The sequence below is a fragment of the Protopterus annectens genome, chromosome 8.part0 (assembly GCF_019279795.1).
Source record: "Protopterus annectens isolate FY-2018-M chromosome 8.part0, PAN1.0, whole genome shotgun sequence".
Classification (NCBI taxonomy): Eukaryota; Metazoa; Chordata; order Ceratodontiformes; family Protopteridae; genus Protopterus; species Protopterus annectens.
The window spans coordinates 1,324,740,904-1,324,767,430 of record NC_056741.1 but is presented as its reverse complement, the minus strand read 5'-3'; the positions used below and the strand labels follow the sequence as shown (position 1 = coordinate 1,324,767,430).

The 26,527-nt window shown below is 37.7% G+C and overlaps 1 protein-coding gene across 1 annotated transcript in view; it reads left to right on the top strand.

Annotated features, from left to right (window-relative positions):
* ABCG4 (ATP binding cassette subfamily G member 4) overlaps positions 1–26,527 on the top strand; it is a 682,517-nt gene that overhangs the window by 559,507 nt on the left and 96,483 nt on the right. Inside the window, exon 9 of the mRNA XM_044080863.1 lies at positions 24,303–24,448. Within this exon, the coding sequence (XP_043936798.1) occupies positions 24,303–24,448 (146 nt within the window). The remainder of the gene's footprint in view (positions 1–24,302; positions 24,449–26,527) is intronic.

The following is a 26,527-nucleotide window of genomic DNA, read 5'->3' as shown; positions in this document are numbered from 1 at the left end:
GCATAAATAGCCATTACCAGAAGATTTCAAGGCTAAACTCCTAGATTAATCCCCCTTGATAAAGACATGTTGTTTGGACAGTAGGCATCTAAATTATTCAAAACTTTGCAGAAGCAGGGTAAAACAATGAAGGAATGCAGACAAATCCTTCTTACATCTATGCCCTGAGAGCAAAGGAATTACCCTGCCAAGAACACTTCCTTATTCAAATGAGAGCATATGCCTTCTCAGAAACCCAAGAAGGCATCCAGGAAAATATTTCTAGAAAAATCTGAAAGGAGTCCCCAGATCTGAGAGGCCTCCCTTCACAGATAAGTGAGTGTAACTATCTTCCTACCCCCTCCCCTCCACTGCACCTTCCCCCTTTCAAAAAGTGTCACTCTTTACATTACAAATTAGGAAAAGATTACTAGAAATGGGTACGCACCATCATCAAAAAAGGTCAAAGTATGTCCTGGAAGGAACTACTTCTTCCACAAATGCCTCACAACCAATTAACTCTTGTCCCTCCAATCATATGGGACCTACGGTCCCAAAGCAGCATAGAAACAGTTCCTGGGACCCAGATTCAGCTCAGGCTTTTTCTGGTACCAAGAAAAGAAGGACAGTGGAGACCCATTCTGGATCTCTCCCAGCTCAACACTTTCCTCAAGGTACCAACTTTCTAAATGCTGTCTCTTCAGACCCTTCTCCTCAGGCCTTTGTGCTTGGATTTGAAGGATGTGTGCCTGTATATCCCCATGCATCCTTCTTGAAGGAAATTCCTGAGTTTCTTTATTGATTCATCTTGTTTCAGTTTATTGCTTTGTCTTTTGGGTTTCTACTGTCCCCAGAGTTTTTCACAAAGTACCTATCTCCAGTTGTAGCCTTTTTCAGGATTTGGGGGCATATAAATATTCCCTTGCATAGATGGTTTGCTAATCCAGGTTTCTTCATATTGGGTCTTATTGCAGCACCTTTGCTCACTATCATCCTCATCCTCCTCCTCCTCCTCCTGCTGCTGGGGTTCACTGCCAGTTTCAAAAAATCTTTCCTTCAACTCACTCAAGACCTAGTTTTCTTGGGTTGCAGACTGGACACAAAAAACATGTAGGCCTTTTTGCCCAAGGAGAAAGCCTCACAACTTACTTTCAGTCCCTCTGACCTCTCCAAGCCTGTTCACAGAGGGAAATAAGATTTTCAGAGCACTAAGATTCATGGCAGCAGCCATACCAATGCTTCCTTTATCCAAGTTGCACATGAGAAAAATTCAGTGGTAGATCCAAAATAAAAGAGGCCAGCACCACAAGGACTAAAATCATTTTGTAGTTATATTATTATATCACATTCCAGACTAGTTTCGGCAAGTAGCCTTCATCAGTGATATCCTAGTACATGTTCATTAGTTTAAATACACTCGGTATCCCATCATTTCCTATGACATCACTTCCACCCCAATAATTAGTGCAAAAAATTGAAACAAAAAGAAAAATGAATCAATACATCACATTTTATCATTCAGACCTGGTGAGAATAACCCCCTAGTTTAATAATCCAATAGAGTGCCATCCTGTTTTGAAGGATCTATTACCCATGACCTTATCTATTACTCCAAAAGTAAACCTAGCTGATGTATGTATTTGAAAATGTCTGGGACCTTCTTAAAATGAGTAAGTAAGATAAAGAGAACTGACACCTTTCCAGTAAATAGAGCCCAGTTCATCATTGGATGTGAGAATATTCCTCTATACTGTTTAGCTCTATATTGCAAAAGTTCAGATCTAAAGGTATTGAAATATTCATCAAAAAAAATTCTCTTCTGATCCTCAAAGATTGAGACTAGAATATTCTCCATATGTCATTTTCTAGCAAAATAAAAGTTATGGGCATTGTTGTAAATGATCTGTTGCTCTGTAAAACCCATGAACAGTTAAGGCGTGTTCTGTCAAACACACAAGTTTTGTGTTAAATCCTGGAGTATAAAGTTCTGAAATCTAGAGTGCACATCAACCAATTGGGCTCCAACTGGGAATCAGAGACTATCTGTAGGAATTCAGTTATATCTTTAATTCTAACTCTGACGTATGGCAGTAGTGGCTGTAAATATTGAGTCAAGAACATGGCTCAGTGAGAGAACCTATTAGCGACACAATCGGTCTTCCAGGGGGCTGGTTAAGATCTTTGTGAATTTTAGGCAGGAGATATAGGTATTGCTTACCAGGCTCCTTTACTGTAAGATGTTGTTTAACTCTTTCACTAATAATACCTTCATTCACCACTTTTTCCAAGAATTCATCAATTACTTTCTTAAAATTCAGGGTAGGGTCAATAGACATGTTCATGTAATAAGTTGCCTATTTCCCTCAACCCAGTAATTGGAATCCATGACTGCTATTGCCCCACCCTTGTCAGCTGGTAGGATGGTAATATCAGTGTTATCTTGGAGCTCCTTAAGTGCTTGTTGCTCCCCTTTGGGCAAATTATGTCTCAATACTTGAGAAGGACACAACTTAAAATATATATCCTTAAGGACTGCGTGTTGAAAGATGGACACATGTTTATTCATAGGTTGAGAAAAACTGGATTTGTGAAAATGGAATTCAGTAGATCTTTGAGAAACATCCTGTGTACCAAAAAATAATTTCAAATTCAGTTTTCTTCAAAAAGCTATAATGTCATTAACCAGATAGTTTTCATCAATAAAAAAAAGGGATGTAGTTCAGCCCTTTATTAAGAAGTTGAGTCTGATCAGAAGACAGTGTATGCTTTGAAATGTTATGTACATTGTAATACTCGGTATTTACTTCACCATCGATTGCAAAAGATTTTCTATTGTGTCTACCCTTGTGCTTGTGTCCCCCCATGTGTATCCTACCCTTAAAGGGAAAACCCTTGGATCTTACTTTGCTCATTTTAAGAAGATACACAGGGGGGATCAGGATGGTCAACAACTGCAATCACAGGAGATAGGCTTGTGGGTTCGTATCCTTGTGGACATTGTGTATTCTGTAAATACATGCTTAAGACCAAACAATTTATGAACAGAAACACAAGCCTAATTTTTGACATATTATTTTTGCTAATTGTGGGTCGGATTGGGTGGTGTATTTGATCAGTTGCACCTGTTCTGCCTTTTATGTGGGGCAGAAGTTGAGATCTTTGCATTGCTGCATGTCTGAACATCTTAGTGACATACGTAACCAAAGAATCACAAACCCTTTATACAGACATTCTCAAGTACATACATCAGCTAGGTTTACTTTTGCAGTAATAGATAAGGTCATGGGTAATAGATCCTTCAAAACAGGATGGCACTCTATTTTGAATCAAAAAGAAAGGAAATGGATTATTAAACTAGGGGGGTTATTTTCACCAGGTCTGAATGATAAAATGTAATGTATTAATTCATTTCTTTTTTTGTTTAAATTTTTTGCACTAATTATTGGGGTGGAAGTGATGTCATAGGAAATGATGGGATACCGAGTGTATTTAAACTAATGAACATGTACTAGGATATCACTGATGAAGGCTACTTGCCGAAACTGGTCTGGAATGTGATATTATAAAATAACTACAAAATTATTTTAGTCCTTGTGGTGCTGACCTCTTTGATTTTGGATCTATCAAGCTTGTTTGGCCATTCGCATCAGCCGTACTTGCTAGCTAACTAGTGGTACTGATTACGTTTTGAGCTGGCTGTTGGCATTTATGACATTTACTTCAGTTTTAGGAGATGAGGATGACTTCTCCTGGAGTGTATAGCAGGCTATGGTACTTCACCTTCATTTAGTTTACCTACGATTTCTTTCGTTTTGGATGATTTAAATTTTGGTGCTGAAGTTCCTGTGGGCTGGATCGGGACCTTTGGTTTGATGCTTGGAAGTTGGAAGGATTTATGTTGGGTTTGAGTGACACATTGCAGCCATGTTCAAAACATTCGTGCTGAAGTAGGATTGCAGACTCTAAAACCAGCAGTTTACGGTGGTTGCTACTCAGCAGTTTCGCTTTATGGTCAGAAGGTTGTGGTATAACTCTTAAAACAATATATGTATGTGCTATTTTTTACTTTTGGCCACCCGCATCTTGACTATTTTTCTCTTTTTGTATTTGCCACCCAGTCCAATGAACACGTCCGATGCCTTTTTGAGACACAGTTCCACTATAGGTTGTGTTTGGTGATTATTACAACAAGGGAGTAATTCATAACAAAGATTAGACATATTTGGACTTTATGTTTATTCATGTTAACTTTCTTATGGATTTGTGAATGGAACTCTGAAATGTCATTTATTTTTATTGAATGCTTTTTGTATTCAGGGTATTTTATTGCGACTACTTGAAGGGATGTATGAAACTATCTGACTGTTTTAGCAAGCCATTACACCTATTAATGACAAGCATTCTAGCAAGTTGTTGTCACATGCTTTTTTTGATAATGTTGGAAACTGCATTTATTTAGTGGATGGTGTGACTATTTTTTATCGTTACATTGGGTAATAACAATGTTTAAATTCCAAGTTGGGTATTGATTCAGATTTGTTGGAACAGATAAGTGGGACTAGAATTATTGCTCTTGTTTCCTGTTTGCATGGTTTGACTAATTTTGTTATTGTCATATTGGGAAACAACAGTGCGTAATTTTTGCAGTTTGCCATTGATTTGGATTTTTTGTGAATGGACAAGTTGGAAAAGAATTACTGCTCTTGTCAATGAACAAAGTTTAACACAGTGAAGAATATATAGGTTATAATTTAATAATACTGAATATTTTTGACTACATACACTTTTTTGTGTGATTTGGACACACACTCAGCTAGGTTGTCCACACAAAAAAGGAAAATATTTCACTGTGAGAATTTTGTTAAGTGTTTAACTCCTTCTAGAATATACAATTGTTTGAGGGTATTAGATCTGTATGCGAGCATATCCTAATTGGGACATAACATAACTGATTTTTAGCATATCATTTGGTATAAGATTTGTTTACATTTTGCTTTGGTTAATTTGGTTAAATGTTACACCAGGTATGGTCAATGCAGTGTTAATTATATAGAGGAAGTCTTTATACTCCCTGAAATTATCGTTCTGAAATTTTAGGGCATCATTGGGTCATTTGTACCTTGTCTGTTTAGTCACCACTGTCGGTTACTCTTTTGAGCAACATATAGCTTATAAAATTTTGAATTGAATCCCTGGGCTTTTGCTGGTTGGTTGGTGTGTGGCTGGTTCTTTATTTTCCCTCTTTTGTTGTGCCATTGTTCACACCTGCTTATTGTGGTGCAAGTCAGGGGCTTATTGTCATGGATCTGAACAACATATTGTTGGGCCTTTGTACAGATCAGGATGACATTAGAGTGTTCAGTCTGAGTTCAAAAAGTGATGGCACAACTGAAATAGGCAACGTTGATCCAGTTGATGGCTGTAACTTGCTTTTCAGAAAATTAGACAAAAATTTGAAGACTCTACACACAAATATCTGGCATTTAAAATTGTTCAAGGTCTACCAGAATAGAAATATCACACCGAGGGGGCTGAGGATTAAGATTTAGCCTTTGGTGGTCAAATCTGATTATACTTTGGTCAGAGAGTGGAATATGGCACAAGAAAAGGCATCTATGGCCTTTGTTAACATACTCCTGTTATGAGAGGATTGTGGAACAGAATAGGAATGATGTTAAACGATTGTGTGAGGAAGTGAAGGATTTTGAGGGCCAGTCATTTTACACAGACAACTTGAATAAACTCTCCAGGGAGCACTTGTTATTTGAGAACCAAACAAAAGAAAACAAGTTGCACAAATTTAACAGGGATGTGGAGGACTATGACAAGGGCAGGCCCTTTGAATCCCAGAAGAGCATTAGGTTTACAGAGGGCAACCAATATGGGACAAACACCCACAGAAAGAGACCTCTCTCCATTCACAAAAAATCAGGTCAGGGTTTTAGCACTTCAGGAGATGAATCCTCGGCAACTGACACTGATAGTATATATGTCAGTGACTCCCAAGAATCTGAGAAGGGGCAGGTTCAGAATCCCCCTGTAGGAGTAAGATACACAGGGGGGATGCAAGCACAAGGGTAGACACTATAGAATATATTTTACAATCGATGGTGAAGTAAATACCGAGTATTACAATGTACATAACATTTCAAAGCATACACTGTCTTCTGATCAGACTCAACTTCTTAATAAAGGGCTGAACTACATACCTGTTTTTTTATTGATGAAAACTATCTGGTTAATGACATTATAGTTTTTGTAGAAAACTGAATTTGAAATTATTTTTTGATACACAGGATGTTTCTCAAAGATCTACTAAATTCCATTTTCACAAATCCAGTTTTTCTCCACCTATGAATAAACATGTGTCCGTCTTTCAACAAGCAGTCCTTGAGGATATACATTTTAAGTTGTGTCCTTTTCAAGTATTGAGACAATAATTTGCCCAAAGGGGAGCAATAAGCACTTAAGGAACTCCAAGATAACATTGATATTACCATCCTACCGGCTGATAAGGGTGGGGCAAGAGTGGTCATGGATTCCAGTTATTACTGGGCTGAGGGAAATAGGCAACTTACTAAGCCTCAGCATTACATGAACATGCCTATCGACCCCACCCCGAATTTTAAGAAAGTATCTGATGAATTCTTGGAAAAAGCGGTGGATGAAGGTATTATTAGTGAAAGAGTTAGACAACATCTTACAGTAAAGGAGCCTGGTAAGCAATATCTATATCTCCTGCCTAAAATTCACAAAGATCTTAACCAGCACCCTGGAAGACCGATTGCGTTGGGAATAGGTTCTCTGACTGAGCCACTATCTATGTTCTTGACTCAGTATTTACAGCCACTACTGCCATACGTCAGAGCTAGAATTAAAGATATAACTGAATTCCTACAGATAGTGTCTGATTCCCAGTTGGAGCCCAATTGGTTGATGTGCACTCTAGATATCAAGTTACTTTATACCAGTATCCCCCATTGGGCAGGCTTGCAAGCCTTGGAGTACTGGCTTAACAGGGTAGAACTTTATACTCCAGGATTTAACACACTGCTTGTGTGTTTGATGGAACACGTCTTAACTAAAGACATGTTCTATTTCAAGGGTGAATGTTATTGGCAAACCCAAGGTACAGCTATGGTAGCATCTTTTGCCCCCATTTATGCAGCTCTGTTCATGGGTTTTATAGAGGAGCAGATCATTTACAACGTTGCCCATAACATTTTTTTGCCAGAGATTGAAATATGGAGAAGATTCCTGGAAGATTGTTGGCTGGTATGGTAAGGAGACATTGACTATCTTATGGAATTTGTGGAATATATTAATGAAAACAAGTGGGTATTGAATTCATTGTAATGAGAGAGTAGAGAGGAAATCAATTTTCTTGACGTTAGAATTTTGCGTCTACCAGATCATACATTATGCACCTCAGTATACAGAAAATACCCACAATATAACAACTTGCTGTATGCGTCAAGCCTTCATCCTAGGCATACTATCCGGAACATCCCAAAGTCTCAGTTTCTGAGGATCAGAAGAATTTGTTCTTCTGACAAAGATTTCAATACCTTTAAGCAGGATCTTACTAGTATATTTTTTGACAGGGGATATAGAGGGAGTGATGTTATTAGAGCTAGTAATTGGGCTACTAATCACAAAGATCTGAACTTTTGCAATATAGATCTAAACAGCATAGAGAGGGGTCATATACTATAAGAATGGTGACCACATATGGCAGGAATGTGGGTTTATTGAGAAATGTAATTCACAAGCATTGGAATATTCTCACATCCAATGATGAACTGGGCTCTATTTTGCCGGAGAGGTGTCAGTTCTCTTTTCACAAAGGGAAAACCCTGAGATCTTACTTTGCTCATTTTAAGAAGATTCACAGGGGGGATCAGGATGGTCAACAACTAACAATCACAGGAAATAGGCTTGTGGGTTCATATCCTTGTGGACATTGTGTATTCTGTAAATACATGCTTAAGACCAAACAATTTACGAGCAGAAACACAAGCCTATTTTTTGACATATATATTTTTTGCTAATTGTGGGTTGGATTGGGTGGTGTATTTGGTCAGTTGCACCTGTTCTGCCTTTTATGTGGGGCAGACGTCGAGATCTTTGCGCTGCCGCATGTCTGAACATCTTAGTGAAATACGTAACCAAAGAATCACAAACCCTTTATACAGACATTCTCAAGTACATACATCAGCTAGGTTTACTTTTGCAGTAATAGATAAGGTCATGGATAATAGATCCTTCAAAATAGGATGCCACTCTGTTTTGAATCAAAAAGAAAGGAAATGGATTATTAAACTAGGGGGGTTATTCTCATCAGGTCTGAATGATAAAATGTGATGTATTAATTCATTTCTCTTTTTGTTTCAGTTTTTTGCACTAATTATTGGGGTGGAAGTGATGTCATAAGAAATGATGGGATACCGAGTGTATTTAAACTAATGAACATGTACTAGGATATCACTGATGAAGGCTACTTGCCAAAACCGGTCTGGAATGTGATATAATAAAATAACTCAAAATTATTTTAGTCCTTGTGGTGCTGGCCTCTTTTATTTTGAATCTATCAAGCTTGCTTGGCCATTCGCATCAGCTGTACTTGTTAGCTAACTTGTGGGAAAAATTCAGTGGTACCTGAAAAAGGTATAGTCTCAACACTGTCACCCCATGGAGTGAACCTCAGTCCAGGCCTGTCTTTCAAGGAACAGACTCCAAGTCAAGAGCTATATACAGACACCTTAAACAAAGCTTTAAGAGCATGGACGGGAAACCACAATGTATAGCGTTGTTGGCAGTCCAATCTCAAGGAAGAGCACATCAACCTGAATTGTATAAGGGCTCTCATTCAAGCTCTACAAGTTTTTATACACTTCTGGAAACCAGGCACTTTAAGAGTACTCACAGACAACACATAGGACACAACAGTCATGTGGTACATAAACAAGCAAGGTGGAACCGGATCATACTAATTATCCAGGTTGGCTCAGATTTCTTAGGACCTAGTCATCAAGGTAAACATGTCTGTTCAAGCAGTATACATCCTGTCCCAGGGCAACATTCTGGCAGACTCCCTTAGCGTGTCCATCAATGACCTCCATGAATGGATGCTCAACAAACAGTTCTTCCTAGACATACTCTACGGGACTTATTTGCCTCAGAGAGCCGCAAGGCGGTCTCCCTATTTTGCACAAGGACTCCTTGTCCTTGGGCTTGGAGGACAGATATAGTGCACTTCTAGTGGACAGGAAGGTTTCTTTATGCCTTCCTTTCTCTGCTACCAAAAGTTTTACTAAAAGTCCAAAAAGAAAAAACAAAAATTCTACTGGTTACTGTCTTTTAGCCAAGGCAGCATTGGTTCCCCCTTCTCTTTCACTTAGCCATGGACAATTACCACAAGCAACCCCACAAATTGGACCTGATTACACAGCAGAAGAGCTCATTGCTTCACCCCAACCTATCATCTCTCAGCCTAACACTATGGATGATCGTATTTTGATCTCTTCCAGACACTAATTTTCTGTGGACATGCTAAAGTCTCTCCAGGAGGCCAGCAGACCCATTATCTGAAAATCCTACATAGCCAAATGGAATATATTTTTAATATGGATCAAACTAACAATCAGGACTCAATAAAATCACTGGTTCCTCTTCTTTTATACTATTGGTGTGAGCTCATAAAAGGTGGTCTGGCATAGTCCTCTGTTAAAGCCCACTTTTCAGCCTTCTCAGCCTATCTCTCCCTCATTTCACCTGTTATGTGCAGGATTGAGGTAGAACAATTTTAAAAGGGAGCCTGCACTTAAACCCTCCAAGAAAATCTATGCCTCCTCCTTGGGATCTCAACTTGTGCTGGAAAAGATCACTCTGCCTTCCTCTGAGTCAACCACTTCTTCACCGATTAAAGTCAGTACTTGGAAACCCATGTTGTCAGAAGCTCTTACTTCTAAGAGAGTCTCAGAACTACAGGCATTCATGGCTGCTTCTCCTTTTCTTATTTTTCATAATGACAGAGTGTTCCTGAGGGTCAACCCCTCTTTCATGTCTAAAGTAGTAAATGCAATGTCCCTCAATTATGTCATTAATCTGTCTACTTTCTTTCCCAATCCACAGAATAGGGGTGAAAAAAATTCTTCATTCCCTGGATGTGCACAGACAACTCATATTTTACTTGGACAAAACTAAGTCTGTTCATAAGTCAGACCAATTATTTGTCCTTTTCTTGGACTCCAAGCTAGGCCAGTCAGTATCCAAATGAACTACTGCAAGCTGGATTTGTGCATCCATTTCCTTTTGCTACACTACCATGACAAATCCTTGCCCTCTTTCCCAAGGGTTCAGTCTACTAGAGCAGTAGCCTCTTCTGGAGCTTTCTACATTTGGGTAGTTTCTAGAACCATCCTGGAAACTGCTACCTGGTCTTCTGTACACACTTTCACTAAACACTGTAGAATACACACCTTTTCGAGGACTAGGGCAGCCTAGACCAGATCAGTCCTTTCTGTACTCATGGACAACTCCATCATGATTCCCAGCCATCCACCCTTTTATTCCCTTAAGCGTTTTAAGCCACCCATCTATTTGGAATACTGCAGATGTAATGTCATTTAGAACATAGTACAGTTGTGTGAGAATTTACTTTAACAGTAGATGTTGTACTGATCACTGTTGCAGTATTTCTTTCCACTCTCCTTCCCCCTTATTATCCTCTTCTGTTCCTCCTTTACTCTGCTGCCCTGTTTAACGCTCCCTAGTACCTATGGAGTCCCCTGTTCTTCTGCTATTCCTGTCCTAGCTAACTGCTTTTATCTCATATCTGTTCTGGCTGCGGGCTTGGAGATAGTTTGCAGATTTATGCTCACACATCCACATGAGCTGAGGTCATATGTTGGATGTATGTTTCTGGGAACGTTTAGACTTTATCACTCTGGCTGTACATCATCAGTGAAAACCCATCTGTTTGGAATACTGCAACAGAGATCAGTAGGACATCTACTGTTATGGTAAGTTCTTACACAGCTGTAATATCATAATGTTGCATTATTTTGTTTAATAATAGATGGAGGTAATTAATATAGTCTGGCATATAAGTTCATTGAACTTTCCACCAACCCCTCCAGCCCCACTTTCCCTGTAACTCATTTTCTGCTTGTTACCTGCCCTCTTGAATGCCTCTGTGGATTTTTCATGCACCTCTTGTTTTGTCAGTCCATTCCATGGATCCACAATACTCTCTGTGAAGTTATTCCCAGATCCAAGAGGTTGATTCCTACAATCTTTTATGTGTATTACATCCTCAGTCTTTCTTGTTCAGCCTGACCACTCTCATATCTTCCTACCATGATCTTGTCATCTAAACCCTTGTCATATCTCCCCTTTCATCTGGGTGCTGTCCAGCAGCAGCATAATGTCTCAACTTCTTGCATGGCCTGCAAAACTGCACTCAGTACATAGCTGCAGCCTGATAAGGGACCACAGGAGAAGAGGCATATTCTTTCCTTCTGCAGTCTGTCCCTTTGAGGATATACCCTAGCATTTTGCTTGCTGGTATCACTGCCAAATGACTGCCCTCTTTGGGGCCCAGTTCAGGTATGATCACTACCCCCAGATCATTATCACTGGTTCTGCTGACCTCAAGGGTGTTGCTGCCCAAGTGAAGCACTGTGTATTTGTGACCATTGAACTTCAACTGACAACCTTCGCTCTATTTGGTTAGTCTTTCCAAGTCATTCCTTTGACCTTCCACTCCCCGTCTCCCACTACTGTAGCTATCCTTGTGTCATCATCATCATCATCATCAAGAATTATCCTTTTATAGATGCCCTGAACTATGTCTAAAATGAATGCGGTGAAGATTGCAGGTATTAGAACCATTCCCTGTAAGGCTCCCCTCATTTCTACCATTATTCCTCATATCACCCCTCTCACTACAACTGTGTGTGTCATGCTCTTTGAATATACCAAACTCCAGCTCCTCATCATCAGCCCTGACTTGAGCCATCAGCATGAATGTGAGTGAAATGCCATAGTGAAATTCTGGTACACCAAGTCCACTGGTTCTTCCCAATTAAATTCTCATATTATCCAACGATGAAGTTGGATGAGGTTCAGCTGGCAGCTGTTTATGACCACAAATCACTGATTTCCTCAGATGAAAACACAAGCCTGATTTATTTCCCAAAATCATTTTTTAAAAATTCAAATAGCCCATTCAGCAGCCTCTCCACATCTTCCAACATGAAGATACAGCCATCAGCAAACAAGTGGACCCCACATATTGATACTCGCTCCACTTCCCTCTTTAATCTATCCCTTAATCTTTTTTTTTTAAACAAGAAACATCTTTATTAAATTATCACATATGACATAGGCAATCTTATATTTATATAAATGAAAGCAAACCATACTGACATAATTTTAGTTGCAAACATTATACATCACAAACTGTATTACATAATTGTAGTTGCATACATTATGCATCAATTCTAATCTTTCCAGTCATTGTCAATCAAACATTATGTAGCTCATTCAAATCCTGCCTTCTTTAAAATCCCGTTCCTCCTCTGCATGTATTATTCCTATGGGTCTATATTACCAAATCGAAAAACCCTTTATGCGAATACCTAAACGTCAACACCTATAATGCGAACCGTGAAAATCCTGAACACACTAAACAGCGAAAAATAAAATAACAAACTGTCATAGTCGGCCAACCCCCACCACCCGCTACATATTACCTACCCAAACAAAATAAATAAACCACATACATACACTAACTAAACCCTACTTCTAACCTAAAGTAAAGCACCAAAACCCTACTTCTAACCCTACACTAAACCCCACATACACAATTAACTATGCACTATCCTTAACCCCTCCCTAACCCTAAGGTCCGTAACTACCGCACACGTCCCCTACAGACATACACCCAAAAAAATAAATAATACACATACACACATACATTTAACAAAACCCTACTTTCAACACTACACTAAATCCCACATACATAACTATCTATGCACTATCCTTAACCCCTCCCTAACCCTAAGGTCCATAACTACCGCACACTTCCCCTACAGACATACACCCAGAAAAAATAAATAATACACATACACACAGTTAAATATATCCCTACATCTAACACTACACTATATCTTATATGCATTACCTATCTATTCACTTACATTAACCCACATCCTAACCCTAAAGTCCTGTCTATCGCACATTACCTTACGGAGCTATACCGCAGATGGGCCAACCATTACACTTTGACATTTCAATTTTCACTATTTTGGTCGTTCGGCATTTCCATCTTTCATGCAATCCGTGTCGCTCTTTTTGTATTCGCGGTTACGGTCTTTCGATCTGGTAATAGGAACCCGATCCCACAACTCCCATTTTTAACTATGTAATTTGCTCCTACCCTTTTCTAAATATCCCAGTTCCAGTTGTTTTATCTATTACTATATTTGCTACTTCTAATAAAGTTAGTTTAGACTTTGATTTCTATTTTCTAGTAATTCCTTTTTTGGCAGCCACCATAATTCAGCTTTGCAAGGCCTTACTATATATAGCCAATTCTGATTCTGTATCACAGCTCAAAAAAATCTTTCCTTAGTTACACCAATTTGCTCACCCAGTATGTCTGACAAAGTAGTCTGTGGGGAATCTTTACAGTGTGCCAACTCATTACACTCCCAGAAAATATGTTCCCAGTTACCTCTTTCTTCCCCGTCACACCTCCGACATTTGCTGTCTACCTGAGGAAAAATTCTTTGGAGTCTACTTGAGGTATACAAAGTACCTATGAAAACACTTCCAAAAATCTTCTAGACTTTGTCGCATATTTGGGAGGCATACATATATCCCCCCATTGATTCTTTGTGAATTGCTTATCCAATCTCTCTTCCCAATCCTTTCTAACTTTCTGTGATTGATTCTTATAGTTATCATGCAATGTTTTGTATACTCTACTAATTATTCATTTTCTAACAACAGCTTCTGTTCTACATTCTACTAAAAACTCAACCAGTGCTGGTCTTTCACTTAGCATCCCCCTATTTCTTTTTCTTTTCATATACTCTGATATCAATCCTTGATAGGGAAGACACTTTCTATCCTACAGTCCAAATACATTTTTGGCCTCTTCCCATTCTGTTACCTTTCCCTCTGATTATTTGCTCCCAATACCTCAGTTCTTTTACCACTTTTGTCTAATAACTTCCAACCCCCTCTTGTCAATTGTCTGTATCCCTAATAGAAGTCATCCCTAGTGGCAGAATCTCTTTTCTCCATTCCACTGTTGGTTTAGTTCTTAGAATACTTTCTGCTACTTTATGGATATAGTATTCTGCATGGTTATTGTTATTTTCCTAGGATCTGCATCCAAAATCCCAGTCTGTCTTTGTTTCTTGAGCTTCCCCCTTGTTTCATTATCATCACTTTCCACTTTGAATTATAGGTTTCTGCTTGTGCTATGTATAAGAGCCATTCCAATTGGGTAATCCCAGTCTGCCTTGTTCAGTTGGAAGAATGCGCTTATCCCACTTGATTCTTACCATCTTCCCTCCCAGATAAAATCCTTTAGCTCTTTATTAATTGCTATCAACAACTTCTCCTCTGGTTGACAAAAATATGTCTGACCTGTGTATAAAACTAAAGGGACTAAAAACATTTTCATTGCTTGTATCTTGCTATCTATGTCTATATAACAGAGCTTCCAATTTCTCAGTTCTTGTATTATCATTTATTTAGTCTCTTCCCACATATTCTTAGCTGTCACACCAGAATCATTTTTATTTATTATTAATTATGGCCTGATAAATATGGATATTACTGAACCAATTCTTGTGTGGACAAATAATTTACAGACATTGCCTTTGTTTTAGCTACATTAATTTTGTAGCCCAGAAAGATCTGAAACTGCCTAAAAATGTTACACAACACTGAAATGTCATGTTCTGTTTTTATCAGGTATAACATTTTATCAAGTATAAAATAATATCATCTGCAAATAGAGCTGGCTTTTCTTGACTACCATACTAATTATATCATTGAATTTCTAAGTCTCTTATTTTCTTTGCCAGTGGTTTTAAATATAGTGCAAATAACAAAGGGGAACGAGGACACCCCTGCCTGGTTCCTCTGCTCAAACAGAAATTATCAGAGAGGAACCCACCTGCTTTAATTTTCACCTCTGTTCCCTTATATATCCTCTTTATCAACCTTAGAATTTTATCAGAGAATGCAAATGCTTCCATTGCCCTGCTCATAAACTCCCAGGTTACTCTGTCAAATGCTTTCTCTGTATCAGACCCACCAACAACAGTGGTATTTTCTTATGTTCAGCTTCTCTCTGGATCATCAGTGTTCTATTAATGTTGTCAAATGTTTGCCTCCCCTCCACAAAAGCACATTGATCCATGGTTTAAGATTGAAATGGGCTTGCATGAAGCTGCATCTGATGGGTCTTTACCCTCTTTAGGTCTTCTAGGATGTTGGTGCTTTTCCTCCTCTTAACATACTGTTAAATCTTTCCATATCTTTATCAGTTTTTTCCCTCCTAGCTTCCAAACTTCTACAGGAATACCATCTATTCCTGAGGACTTTTCTGTTGATTGGTTATACATCACCATTTTTATCTCATATCCTCCTTTCCAAACTATTAGTAATTCAGCCTCATCTACCTATAACCTTAGCATATTTAATTCTTCCATAAACATTTCCATTTGTACCTTTTCTTGATCTCCATATTTCTCTGCTTTATACAGGCTTTCATAACATTTCCAAGATATTTTTAGCACCTCTACAGGATCTCTTTTTATCTTCCTCGTTATAAGTTCCCTATGCTTGGTGACAACCCTTTCTACTTTCTAATGCCAGAGTTGTTGCTTTAAAAGATTTTTTGCTATTTTTTTATTAAATAACAATTGCTTAACAGCAATATTTCTAAACTCATGCATGTTATTGAGGTGATGCTATATTTTCTGCTTAGCATTCTGCAGTTACTCCTCTTCTTGTTCTGTGAGACTCCCCCTGTTCTGCAATACCTTAACATTTGTCAGTCCCGCTAAATAATTATTCTTGCTTCTTAATCATATCGCTCTTACTTTTATTTCCATCTTGTTTTTAAACTCCACTTTAATTTTATCCCACTCCATAGCTACATTTCAAAAGAAATTTCTATCTTCTCTAACAACGCCTGAATAGTTTCCACTGCCCATTCTCTAAATTCCTTTCTTTTCAACAGATAGGTGGGAAAGCACCAGTGCCTCATTTTTATTTCATTACCCTGTATTTTTATTGTTAGTTTAGTTATTACTGGCTCATGATCTGAAATAGTTATTGGATGTGTATCAAAACCCTCAATTAAATGCACATGTTCCTCTGAAATGTAAGTTCTGCGTAACCTAGCCCAGTCTTTGTCTCCTGGGGAATAATATGTAAGTTCATTCTGAATTCCTACTACTGAATTCACATCTTGTATGCCAAATGTTTTCTTAAATTTCTTCAAAAATCCTTTATTATATTTTCCCTTCTGGGCCCCCCAGATGCATCTTTCGTACTGCAAACTAAATTCCAGTCCCCACCTATAAGTATTATTACCTGCTGAAAACTGATTATTTCTCCCAGAATTTTCTTAAGTTCCATTATAGCAGTTTTCGGTAGAATATAAATACATGCCAGTGTAATTCTCCTCCCTTGCCAGTAGCCCCTTAGTGCTACAGATCTACCATATTATCTTTTTTATCCTCTTCTCCTCTTGCAATTAATATAAGTACTCCTCTTCTCCTTTGTCCCAGGTATTCTGCTGAATAACCTTCCTGTATCAAATTCACATGTTCAGTTCTTTAAAAGTGCGTCTATGTAGCTATTTGTACTTTACATTTTTTAATATAGTCCACTACTTTTTCTTTTTTGTATTTATCTGTGAGACTATTAATATTTAAAGATAATACCAAAAGGGCCATTGTGTTGAAAGGTTATTATTCCCACCTTTTATTTGTAACAGTTTTTTTTTGTTAAGTTCCAGCTTTTATGTTACATGTACACATTAATTTTTGACATGTCCTTTTATACAGTTGTTTCTTGTAATATCCATTTAAGTCTATGTCACATCTTACAAAACTTTTTGCTTTAGTGAAAGCCCTCAGGAAAAAAAAAATAAAAACCAAATACACCCTCAATATATCCCAAAAACATATTAACTTAATATTAATACACAGAACTATGTACATCTTCAAATAATGAAGTTTTACCTTCCAAACAGGAATAGCATTTCCATTAATCTTTGTACCAAACACTCAGTCACTGGTAGGAAAATCCCCAGTGACAAGGAGCAGCCCTTCTTTATTCCCTGTCTTTAATGAATCCTTTCTGTCTTCAATTAACCAGTGTTCTTACCCATAGTGCTTTAATCCCCTTCATCTATTTACCTATAAGACCTCAAAAATTTAAGCTCACCTAACGCATTCAGTATCCTTTTGTATCTTCATCAGTTTCACACCCACTTTTCCTCTTCCATGCTGCCCTTACAGTTTTACAAAATTCAACAAAGTTTGCCATTAATATCCAAAATATGTCTCCTTCACAAAGGCCACTAGTTTTTCCCCTATTACCTTTGGTAACACTTTGTCCAATCTTGTCATCATAATTGTGGCATAAGTCTTAACAGCTGCATTACATAATAACACTATTCTGTTGTTAACTATATCCTCCTGTTCCTCCTTATCTTTAGGTAATGTGCCAAGGGCGCCCGCAGGCAGGTGCAAGGGGGTGCACTTGCACCCCCCTGGAATCGGCTGGCCAGGAGATTCATTTACTTCTAAAAAAAAATTTTATTCTTTGTACAAACAGAGGTGCTTGCTTTCGTCTTCTCCATACATGCCATGCGATCGATTGTTTTTCATCTTCCGCATTCGAATTTGAATTTCAGATGGCCAGCAGAGATGTTGTGTTGTGTCCAGAAAGAGGCCGTATTGTCTAGAATCAGAGCAAGCAAGCCATTTCAGGAGCAGAGAAGGATTCCACAAAGGTAGGAGCAAACTTGAGTTTTCCAGCTGTGGCACTTAGAGACCTTCCTTCATAGCTTCTCGCCACAGATAGGTAAGCAATGTTAGCTGCTTTAACATTGTTAATTGGCCTAGGCAAGCCACTTCCCTTTTCCTTGTGCCGGCAGTAGTTTGAACACTGAAATGTGGACACTAGCTTAAAGTCTTAACTTAAGAAGGCTGGGTAGGCTCAAGTTTTTACCTCGGTCAAAGCTAACACCAGAAGGATAGAGTGTATTTCTGTACAACGCAGATTAATTAACTGCCAAAGTGAATTTCCTCAGTGATGTAGCTTTTGTGTATAGATTCTACTAGTTCAAAGTCCTGTATGCTTAGAAGTTTGCGTGCTTTATAGTTGCTTTCCTCAGAGCCACTTTTTGAATTGTCGATCATAGGTTGTTAGTTTCCCTGGTGATAGCAATGACATTGAAAAATACTTATTTTTTAAAATGATAAAAAAAGCAATCAACTTTGTGAAAGTTGCACATATCCTTTCCAGATTGATCAGTCACACCAGAAACGTGTCTTTTAAGTTTAAAATAACTTCATTGCAACTTTTTTAAGGGCTAACATTATATGAATTTAGGAATGTAGTTTACTTTGTGATTAAATTTGTGCTGAGTAATTGGAACATTGATTTGATATGATTTTTTTCTATCCTGCCATGATGTAATTATTACTTGTCTGGCTGTTTAAAAACATGGGTCTCTGTGTTATATTAATCACTACAGTGTAGGATAGTGTAGTTATGCATACTGTAGTGGCCATTAAAATATAATGTAGTTATGAGTACTGTAATGGCCTTTGCTATGCAATGTAGTTATAAGTGCAGCCATATAGAACTATTATAGTAAATATGAAAGAGTATCCAATGTTTCAGGAAAACTAATACTGTAAAAGGAGATCTGTAAACCCGTTAGTATGGCAACAGAGTACAGAATCTGTGAAGCCATTGTATAAAAAGAAGCATTGCATTGAGGTGTGGTAGTACGGGTTAATGAAATGGGTTTGCAATGAGACTAGCAAAATAAGATCTTTAAAACTGAGAAGTCTTAGTATGTCTGAAAGATGTAGTTGATCATGTGCTGGAGAAAGGCTTTTAGCTCTTGTGCATCATATAGAGAAGCAGATAATACAGTGGAAGATGCACTCTCACTGGACTGGTTTCTTGAATTTTTACTCTGCTGAAAGTCTGTTGAAATTCATGACACAAAGTAGTTGTACACATGGGGGACACTAAAGATCAGCGCTCAGCTATCCCTGTGAAGTAGCGTCTTTTGCTGCAGTACAGTTCTAGAGGGGAATGCTAATCTGAGTATGGTTCTTGAGAGATCCTGTTCTTTGGCACAGTTCTGGAAGAAACTCATAGCATCTAGAAATTCTTAGACATTTCCTTTGTATAGTCTTGAAGATATACTACACTGAAGACTGAATGGGAATATGATGCATTAGCTAAGTCTGAGGTGGTAAAGATGTGTACTGAGATGATAAGGTGAGATGTTAATTACTTACTTTGGTGGAAGGAAATAAATATAGAAACCATAACAGGATAAAACTGAGTGCAAACAAAACTAGTGAGGATGCAATATAAAATTAAAGACAAAAAACTTTGTTCTTCATTGTCAGTGTTACACCTTTAATGTATTTGAGTGTGTTTTTTTGTAGAAAGAGAGAAATATGAAATTTATATGTAGATGTTTTGTCATTCTTAATAGTTAGAAGTATGTGTTAATTGAGTGTTGTACTTTGCTATGTCCATGGAGTTTAAAACAAAAAAGATAACAATGGTTGCATGATGAGCAGACTGTATCTTTAGCCATTCAATGTTTTGTGATTTTCTGTTTAACTGCTTGGTAGGAGTATCCTTTATTTGATATATTTTATTTTTTTACCTCTGATTCTTTAACTATTTGTTGGAAGAAAGGGACAGATTGAAGTGCTAGAGTGTTTCTGCTTATAAAGGGCCTAGCTAGTTATAACTTGGTACAGATTGTAGGTATGACACTCCGTACCTTATGCCAAAGTGATGTTTAACTTGAGCCATGACCGCAAGTGTTTGCGAGCTGAAGTAGTTATAGATGTTTAGCAGTGTCACATGCAAAACTGGTGCTGTAGGTCAGAATAAAAGGTTAGTTCAGTGCACTTTATTTTATATTAAATTCTATATTGTGATTCCTTCATACAATTTGACTTACATTTCCTAGTTGTTAAAAGTCTGTGAATTCTGCTATTGATTTATATATTTTTGATTTATAATTCTTTACTTTTAATTGTTTTGTCACTGAAAATGCATCCTTTAAATGTGTATCATTGATTGATTTGCTGAAGTATTACATATCTTGTCCAATGTACTAAATGCTTTGTGTATATTAAGGTACAGTACATTATAACTTTGGAGACTTGTATTCCTCATGTAAGAAGACGGGTTTGCTTACTACTGTTGGCAATAAATTTGGACTTGCTGAGGATGGTTTTACTTGTGCAGTTGGCACAACTTGGCAAACTCTTACGTATTTTAATAACTAGGCTGATGATAAATCATGTTTAGCAAAGTGCAAGTAGCACACATTAAGGAAAGGAAGTACTCTCTACTAGTATAGCTCACTTGACCTGTATCAAACTTGATGCTACAGATGACACACTTGTAATTCAGGATTCTCAGCAGATTGAGGATTCAAAGGGCAACTAGAAGGGAACTGTATCCTTACAAGCAAGTGATGTAGGTGATAAAAATGGTGAGGTTGATAAGACTAACTGTAATGAAGATTATGCTTTTATAGAATTGGAATATCAAACAGTACTGAATAATAGGTGAAAAATTAGTTGGGTAAGAAATGATTTATTAGTAACTGGAGATTAAATTATTGAAGGAACTAATACCCACATTTACAGAGTGCTTAAAGAACATTGAATAGTGTTATGACAGCAAAAATATAGGATGTGAGAGTAAGGCATTAGGAATGAGTTTCAAGGGAAGAGAATTTACTGTTGCTCGTACTAAGTGCAATTAACTGTTTTGTTTAGCTAATGGTAGTCACTGTTTGCGCTGTAGAATTTGAAAGCAGTGTTAGTACCATAATTGCCTTTGGTGCAGAAGGCTGTGGATGCTACTCCCACACCAAGCAGATGAAGTGCTAGTATTGCATGCCCTTTCAGTTGCTGAGTATTTGATGCATTTTAAGGGGGAAATAGGAGTTCTTCACTATGTGTGCCCTCCTTTGTATGAGATGCCTATGAACGTGTTGGTTTGTCAGTCATTCCCTATTGAAATATTAAGAGCTTACCATTTTTTTAATATAACATAGGCAATTTATTTTTCAAGGGCAGCAGGCAGTGAATTTGTAGATGAAACACTGAATATAAAGTTATTTTCTAGCAACAACCTCTTCACTGGTTTCAGATCTCTTTAATGTGGAATTATTCAGATGACTTTTACTTCTGCAAAGATTCTGCATATTGATTGATATTGGTGGATTGTATGACAGAAGTTTGAGTAGAGTGGCCCTTTATGGTTGAAATGTTCCGAATTGGGCAGGTTGTCATTATTGGTTCATATGATTTGTTTCATTGCTTAAAGGAAAACGTTCAGAACTATAAATTTAAAACACACTCTAGCAAGTGGTGCTGTATTATACAAGGGATATAATTCAATTATTATATAGTATAATTAATACAGTCAGGAAGGTGAATCAAATAATTTTTGCATGGTTCTATGTGCAAGGAGTCTATGATTTGAAAACAGCCCAAAGGTAAACTTACCCTGCCACTGGCCAGATGCATTTTCTTTGAATGTGGGTTTCAATGCGGTGAGTGTGGGTTTCAAAGGTAGAAGTTTTAATGCTAAGTCTCTTTTCATTGTAAGACTATTGCTTTGTTTAGGTTTAGTAAATGTCTATCAGTGTTTGTGCTATAAAATTTGAAATAAAAGTTGTAAATGAAATCCAAATTTCTGTAATCATTGTAGAAGTAAAGCATAAAACAGTATGCACACTGGGAGATTTGAACAGTGTCTATGACAAATGGGGAAAAATAGCCAAGTATTGGGACACTGGAATGGCTGCGTGGGCAGGCATGGCAGCAGAGGGGGTGTGATGTGTGGGCGGGGCTTGGGTTTGCACCCCCCTGCAAAAAATCCTGCGGGCTCCCTTGATCATCACCAAGTACATGAAGTACAGCAACTCTCCCTTTTTCATACTGCCATTAAGCACACTGGCAAAATCATCCTTTAACTGTATACTAATTTTCCTATAGAAATTAATCAGGCACCCATCTGGGTCACCCCCCCCCCTTCATATGCCTAATCATTTCCACCAGATCAACTACCCTTATTCCTCATTCATTTTCTGTCTGCCCCATATGCTCTAAACCATCCTCTCTTCTCCCCAAAGCTAAACCCCGGACCTTCCACTTGCTCAAATTTGAATGAAACCCTCTGTCTCCTCAATACCACACAGTCTGTCTTCATTGTTTGATCATACCTCCTCAACCCGTGCCTTCCTTTTCTGGTTTAATATTCCAAGTCAGTAACTTAATGTCCACCTCCCTTTTCATCCATTACCTCACACCTCCATCTTAGATTTGTCCAACTCTTTCAACTGATCGTTTGCTCCAATCTTAGTCTTCCCTTCCTTTCTTTTCTTGTCTTCTCTGGATGGATTCTCTTCAATATCCCCTCTGGCTCTCTCAGCTTCTGTTCCTTTTACCTTCTTAATCTCACCCTCTGTCTGTAAAGCTGCCCTGCCAGGCTGCCTTAATTATATTTCATCCCCTTAATGTAATAGAAAATATATACAAAGAAAACATTTTCAGCCCATCTAACTTTTGAAAAATTGGATCAGAACATTGCAAATGTCCCATTTTCTAGTCCTCTCCTGTTTTAAATGTGCTGTATTTCTCTTTCACTGACTTAAGTAGTATTTATATAAATATTTATGTAACATAGAAGAAAACATATGTAGCTATGATCGGTTTCCCTATTTAAGTCACACTCTTTCCAACAGTTCACATAGCAGTTCAGCAAACCCCAGTAATTTTCTGTCCTTTATTTTGATGCCTCCAAAGCTATATAAGGAAACCTCTTAACTTCTTTGCTGAAGAATTTTGGACAAAGCAAAAAAATAACAGGAGGCAATGGCCCATAATTAGACACATTTTTCAAATATTACTCAAATTTACTTAAAATATTAATAGAATAAAATGTTTTGCATCAGCATGCATTTTTGAGCAGTAAGAAGTATAAAATGTATGCCTGTCATTACTGACTTACTGTAATCCTCACTGATTTTCTAGAAAATTAAAAATGTTATGAGGAACAGGACAAAGTAGGAGGCAAAATCAGGGACGGTTAAGAGATACACTGCTTGTCTCACTAAGTACCATACAGTTCTTGCTGTTATCTGTTTAGAGTCCAGTCACAGAATGCCTTCTTTTTCCCCTCAGATCTTTCAGACTGTTAAAATTCACTATATCTATTACACTAAAACAGAATTTGGCATAACATGAGTTTGTTTCTTTAAAAAAAATATTCCGTCTAGTGTGCCTCAAAATACTGACTCTACTCAGCCACAAACCTGAAGAGTTTAAGATGCACCTTTCATTTCTCCACTTTCTCATACTTGTCTGCCAGTCAGCCGTCAGTATCATCCTTCTGCATAGCCATTCAATCATCAGCAGGGTACACCAGATATAAAGTAAAAAATAAATAAATAAATAATAGGACGAGATGATGTATGACAACATTCAGAATTCAGGTCTCACCCTGTAACCCCTTCTTATGTTATTTTGTAGCCGCTTGCATGCCACTTCTTCTGCTTACTAAATCAAGACACATCATTTTTTTTTACATCCAGTGGCTTTAAAATCGGATGGAACCAGTACCCACTGCTAAGGAAGTCAAATGTTTCTTTACTTTTCTGACAGCGTAGCGTAACAAAGAAAAACAGCATAGTCTTTGAAGTTAGCAGAACATGGGCTTGATTATACATAATGCAGAGGTTTGGCCAAGCTTGGCAACACCACAGAGATACCATTGTGTCAGCATCGGTCAGTGAACCTTAAGGACAGCATTATCATTGTTTTTCATAGTTGTTTCTGGTAAATGTGTTACACAGTTTGCACAACAAGGCAATGCTTTATTTGTGTGTTAGGTATTAAGGGGCCATGTAGGCTGCTGTTGGGGCTCATTTCAGGTGTGAAGGGTATTAAATAAAGCATAATGTAGAACATGATTATATAACATGTTTTCCTTTGCAGTTATTGAAGTAGCATCTGGGGAGTATGGAGATTTGAACCTTGTGCTGTTCAAAGCTGTGCAGGATGGCCTGTGCACTACAGCTGAGGAGAAAAAGAGCATTCCGGAACAGAATGACACATCACCTTCTCCAGCACCATGCCTAATGGTAAGTCTGGAACTTATTCTAGAAAGAGACCATGATAGACTGTGATTCATTAACATCAGATCTCATTGACCCCTCTGTCTGTTCTTTCTGCATGGTAGTTCTAATTCATGAATTTATGTTGAAAATTTTACCTCATTCCTGCTATATCATTGCTATTTCAACCCACTTTTTATTTGACTTCCTGTAAAGTTATCTGTCATGATGTTTGCAGGTAGACACATATGCACTGCAAAGGCATTGCTCCACATTTTTATACAAAACAGAATGTAATATATGAAGCATGTAGCTGACATATTTAAGGTGAATGTTATCCAGAGTTTGCCATCCTTTCGACGATTTACTGGAACCAAATCAATAAGTAGCAAGTATATCTGTGTATGTGTCAGCCTGTTTGCCTGCCTGTCAGTTACAAAATTTAAAAGCATGTAAAAGCTTGAATTATTCAAATGCAGAGTAATAGAAACATTTTTATTAGGAACAAAATCAGGGACAGATAAGAGATATGCCCGCTTGCCCCACCTAACACCTTACAATTCTTGCTGTAATCTGTTTAGACTCCATTCATAGAATTCCTTCTTTCAACATATTTGGTCCTTGGCGAGTATCTTCCTCTGATGGTTTTCTCCTGTCTATTTCATTTGAGTTCATTTTTGCTACATTTGTTTACATTTGTCTTGCAGACTGTAACTTTGTTTGCTTGGTGTTCTTTGGTTACATTGGAACTTATACAAACCAAGTGGGTTTCCATGTCTTTGTTGAAATGGATCTCATTGAAACAGAGCTCACTGAGCAGATTTCTTGTAAGATGGATTACATGGAACAGCATAATGTAATTTTGTCAACTGAGAAGCTATGCCACCTTGGACTTGAGGGATCTTTTTCCTCTCCCCTTTCTCCAAGGTTGAATGACCTTAGAACTGCAATAAATAAGTTGAGGAGTGAGATATAGAGGTGGCTCCTCCAACATAAAAGCTGTTTTAGCATATGTTATTTCATTTATTTATTTATTTAATTATTTATATGGAAGGGAAGCAATATATTTAATGGGTGGCAAGGATTACTAACTCAGTGGATAAAATGGGAATTGCTCTGCATTGCTTTAACTAGGTCTGTGACAGCTTATTAAATGCCCACAGAATAAACTTCACTAATGACTTCTGTTTAAAAACTAAACATTTTACCAGTGTCCGCAGACCTGAAAGGATTTTTCATTGCATCATTCTGATAATTAAAAGTAGCCAGTTGTGGAATTCATAAATGTAGCATGAAATTACAGAGTGTACCCACTCCCTTGTTTCCGTTAAGACCCTACCCTACCCTACCTCATAGAGTAAGTATGCCTGTCCTGTAAGGCACATTAAGTATGCTGGACATCATCTGTATGCTGGCTGCATTCGTCAACACTGTAGGTGACCTTCTGCGTGCTTCCACAGGTGCTTCTTTTAGTGACCACAAGAGATGAACTATGCTTCTTTGGTTTGGTTAAAATCAGTAAGTAAATGTAGAAGAAATTTCTCATGGTTCAGGTCACATGCTGTGTATTCTGATATTCTTTGCAGAGTAGACTCTCTTTAAAAGTCTTGTTTGAATAGATTTTTATGTGTCTCTGCAAACAGGAGTAGCTGTGCATCTAATGTAAGCCCAGTAAATAACTTGTGAACTGCAAAAGTGTAATGCTAATCAATAATGACCATATTTGGTCCTTGGTGAGTAATTGGTACTGAGATGGTATATATATATATATATATATATATATATATATATATATATATATATATGTGTGTGTGTGTAGTTTGGGGGGATGCTGGGGGGAGGTCTTCCCTTCCTGCAAAAAGAAGTTTAAAAACAGAGCAGTTTTCGAGAGTCACACTTCTCCTGTGATTTCTTTTTTTTTTTTTTTTTTTTTTGTCTTGTTGGCGCTCTGCATTTAGAGTATAGACCTTTCAATAGGAAGATAACATTCATTTATAAGCCCTCATAAGAAGCTGAGGAATGTCTACATAACAAGGCAATGCTGGTCAAGTAGTCCTGGTGACATTACTTAATTGTTGGCACTTAGGTACTTAATGAGCTCTGGAT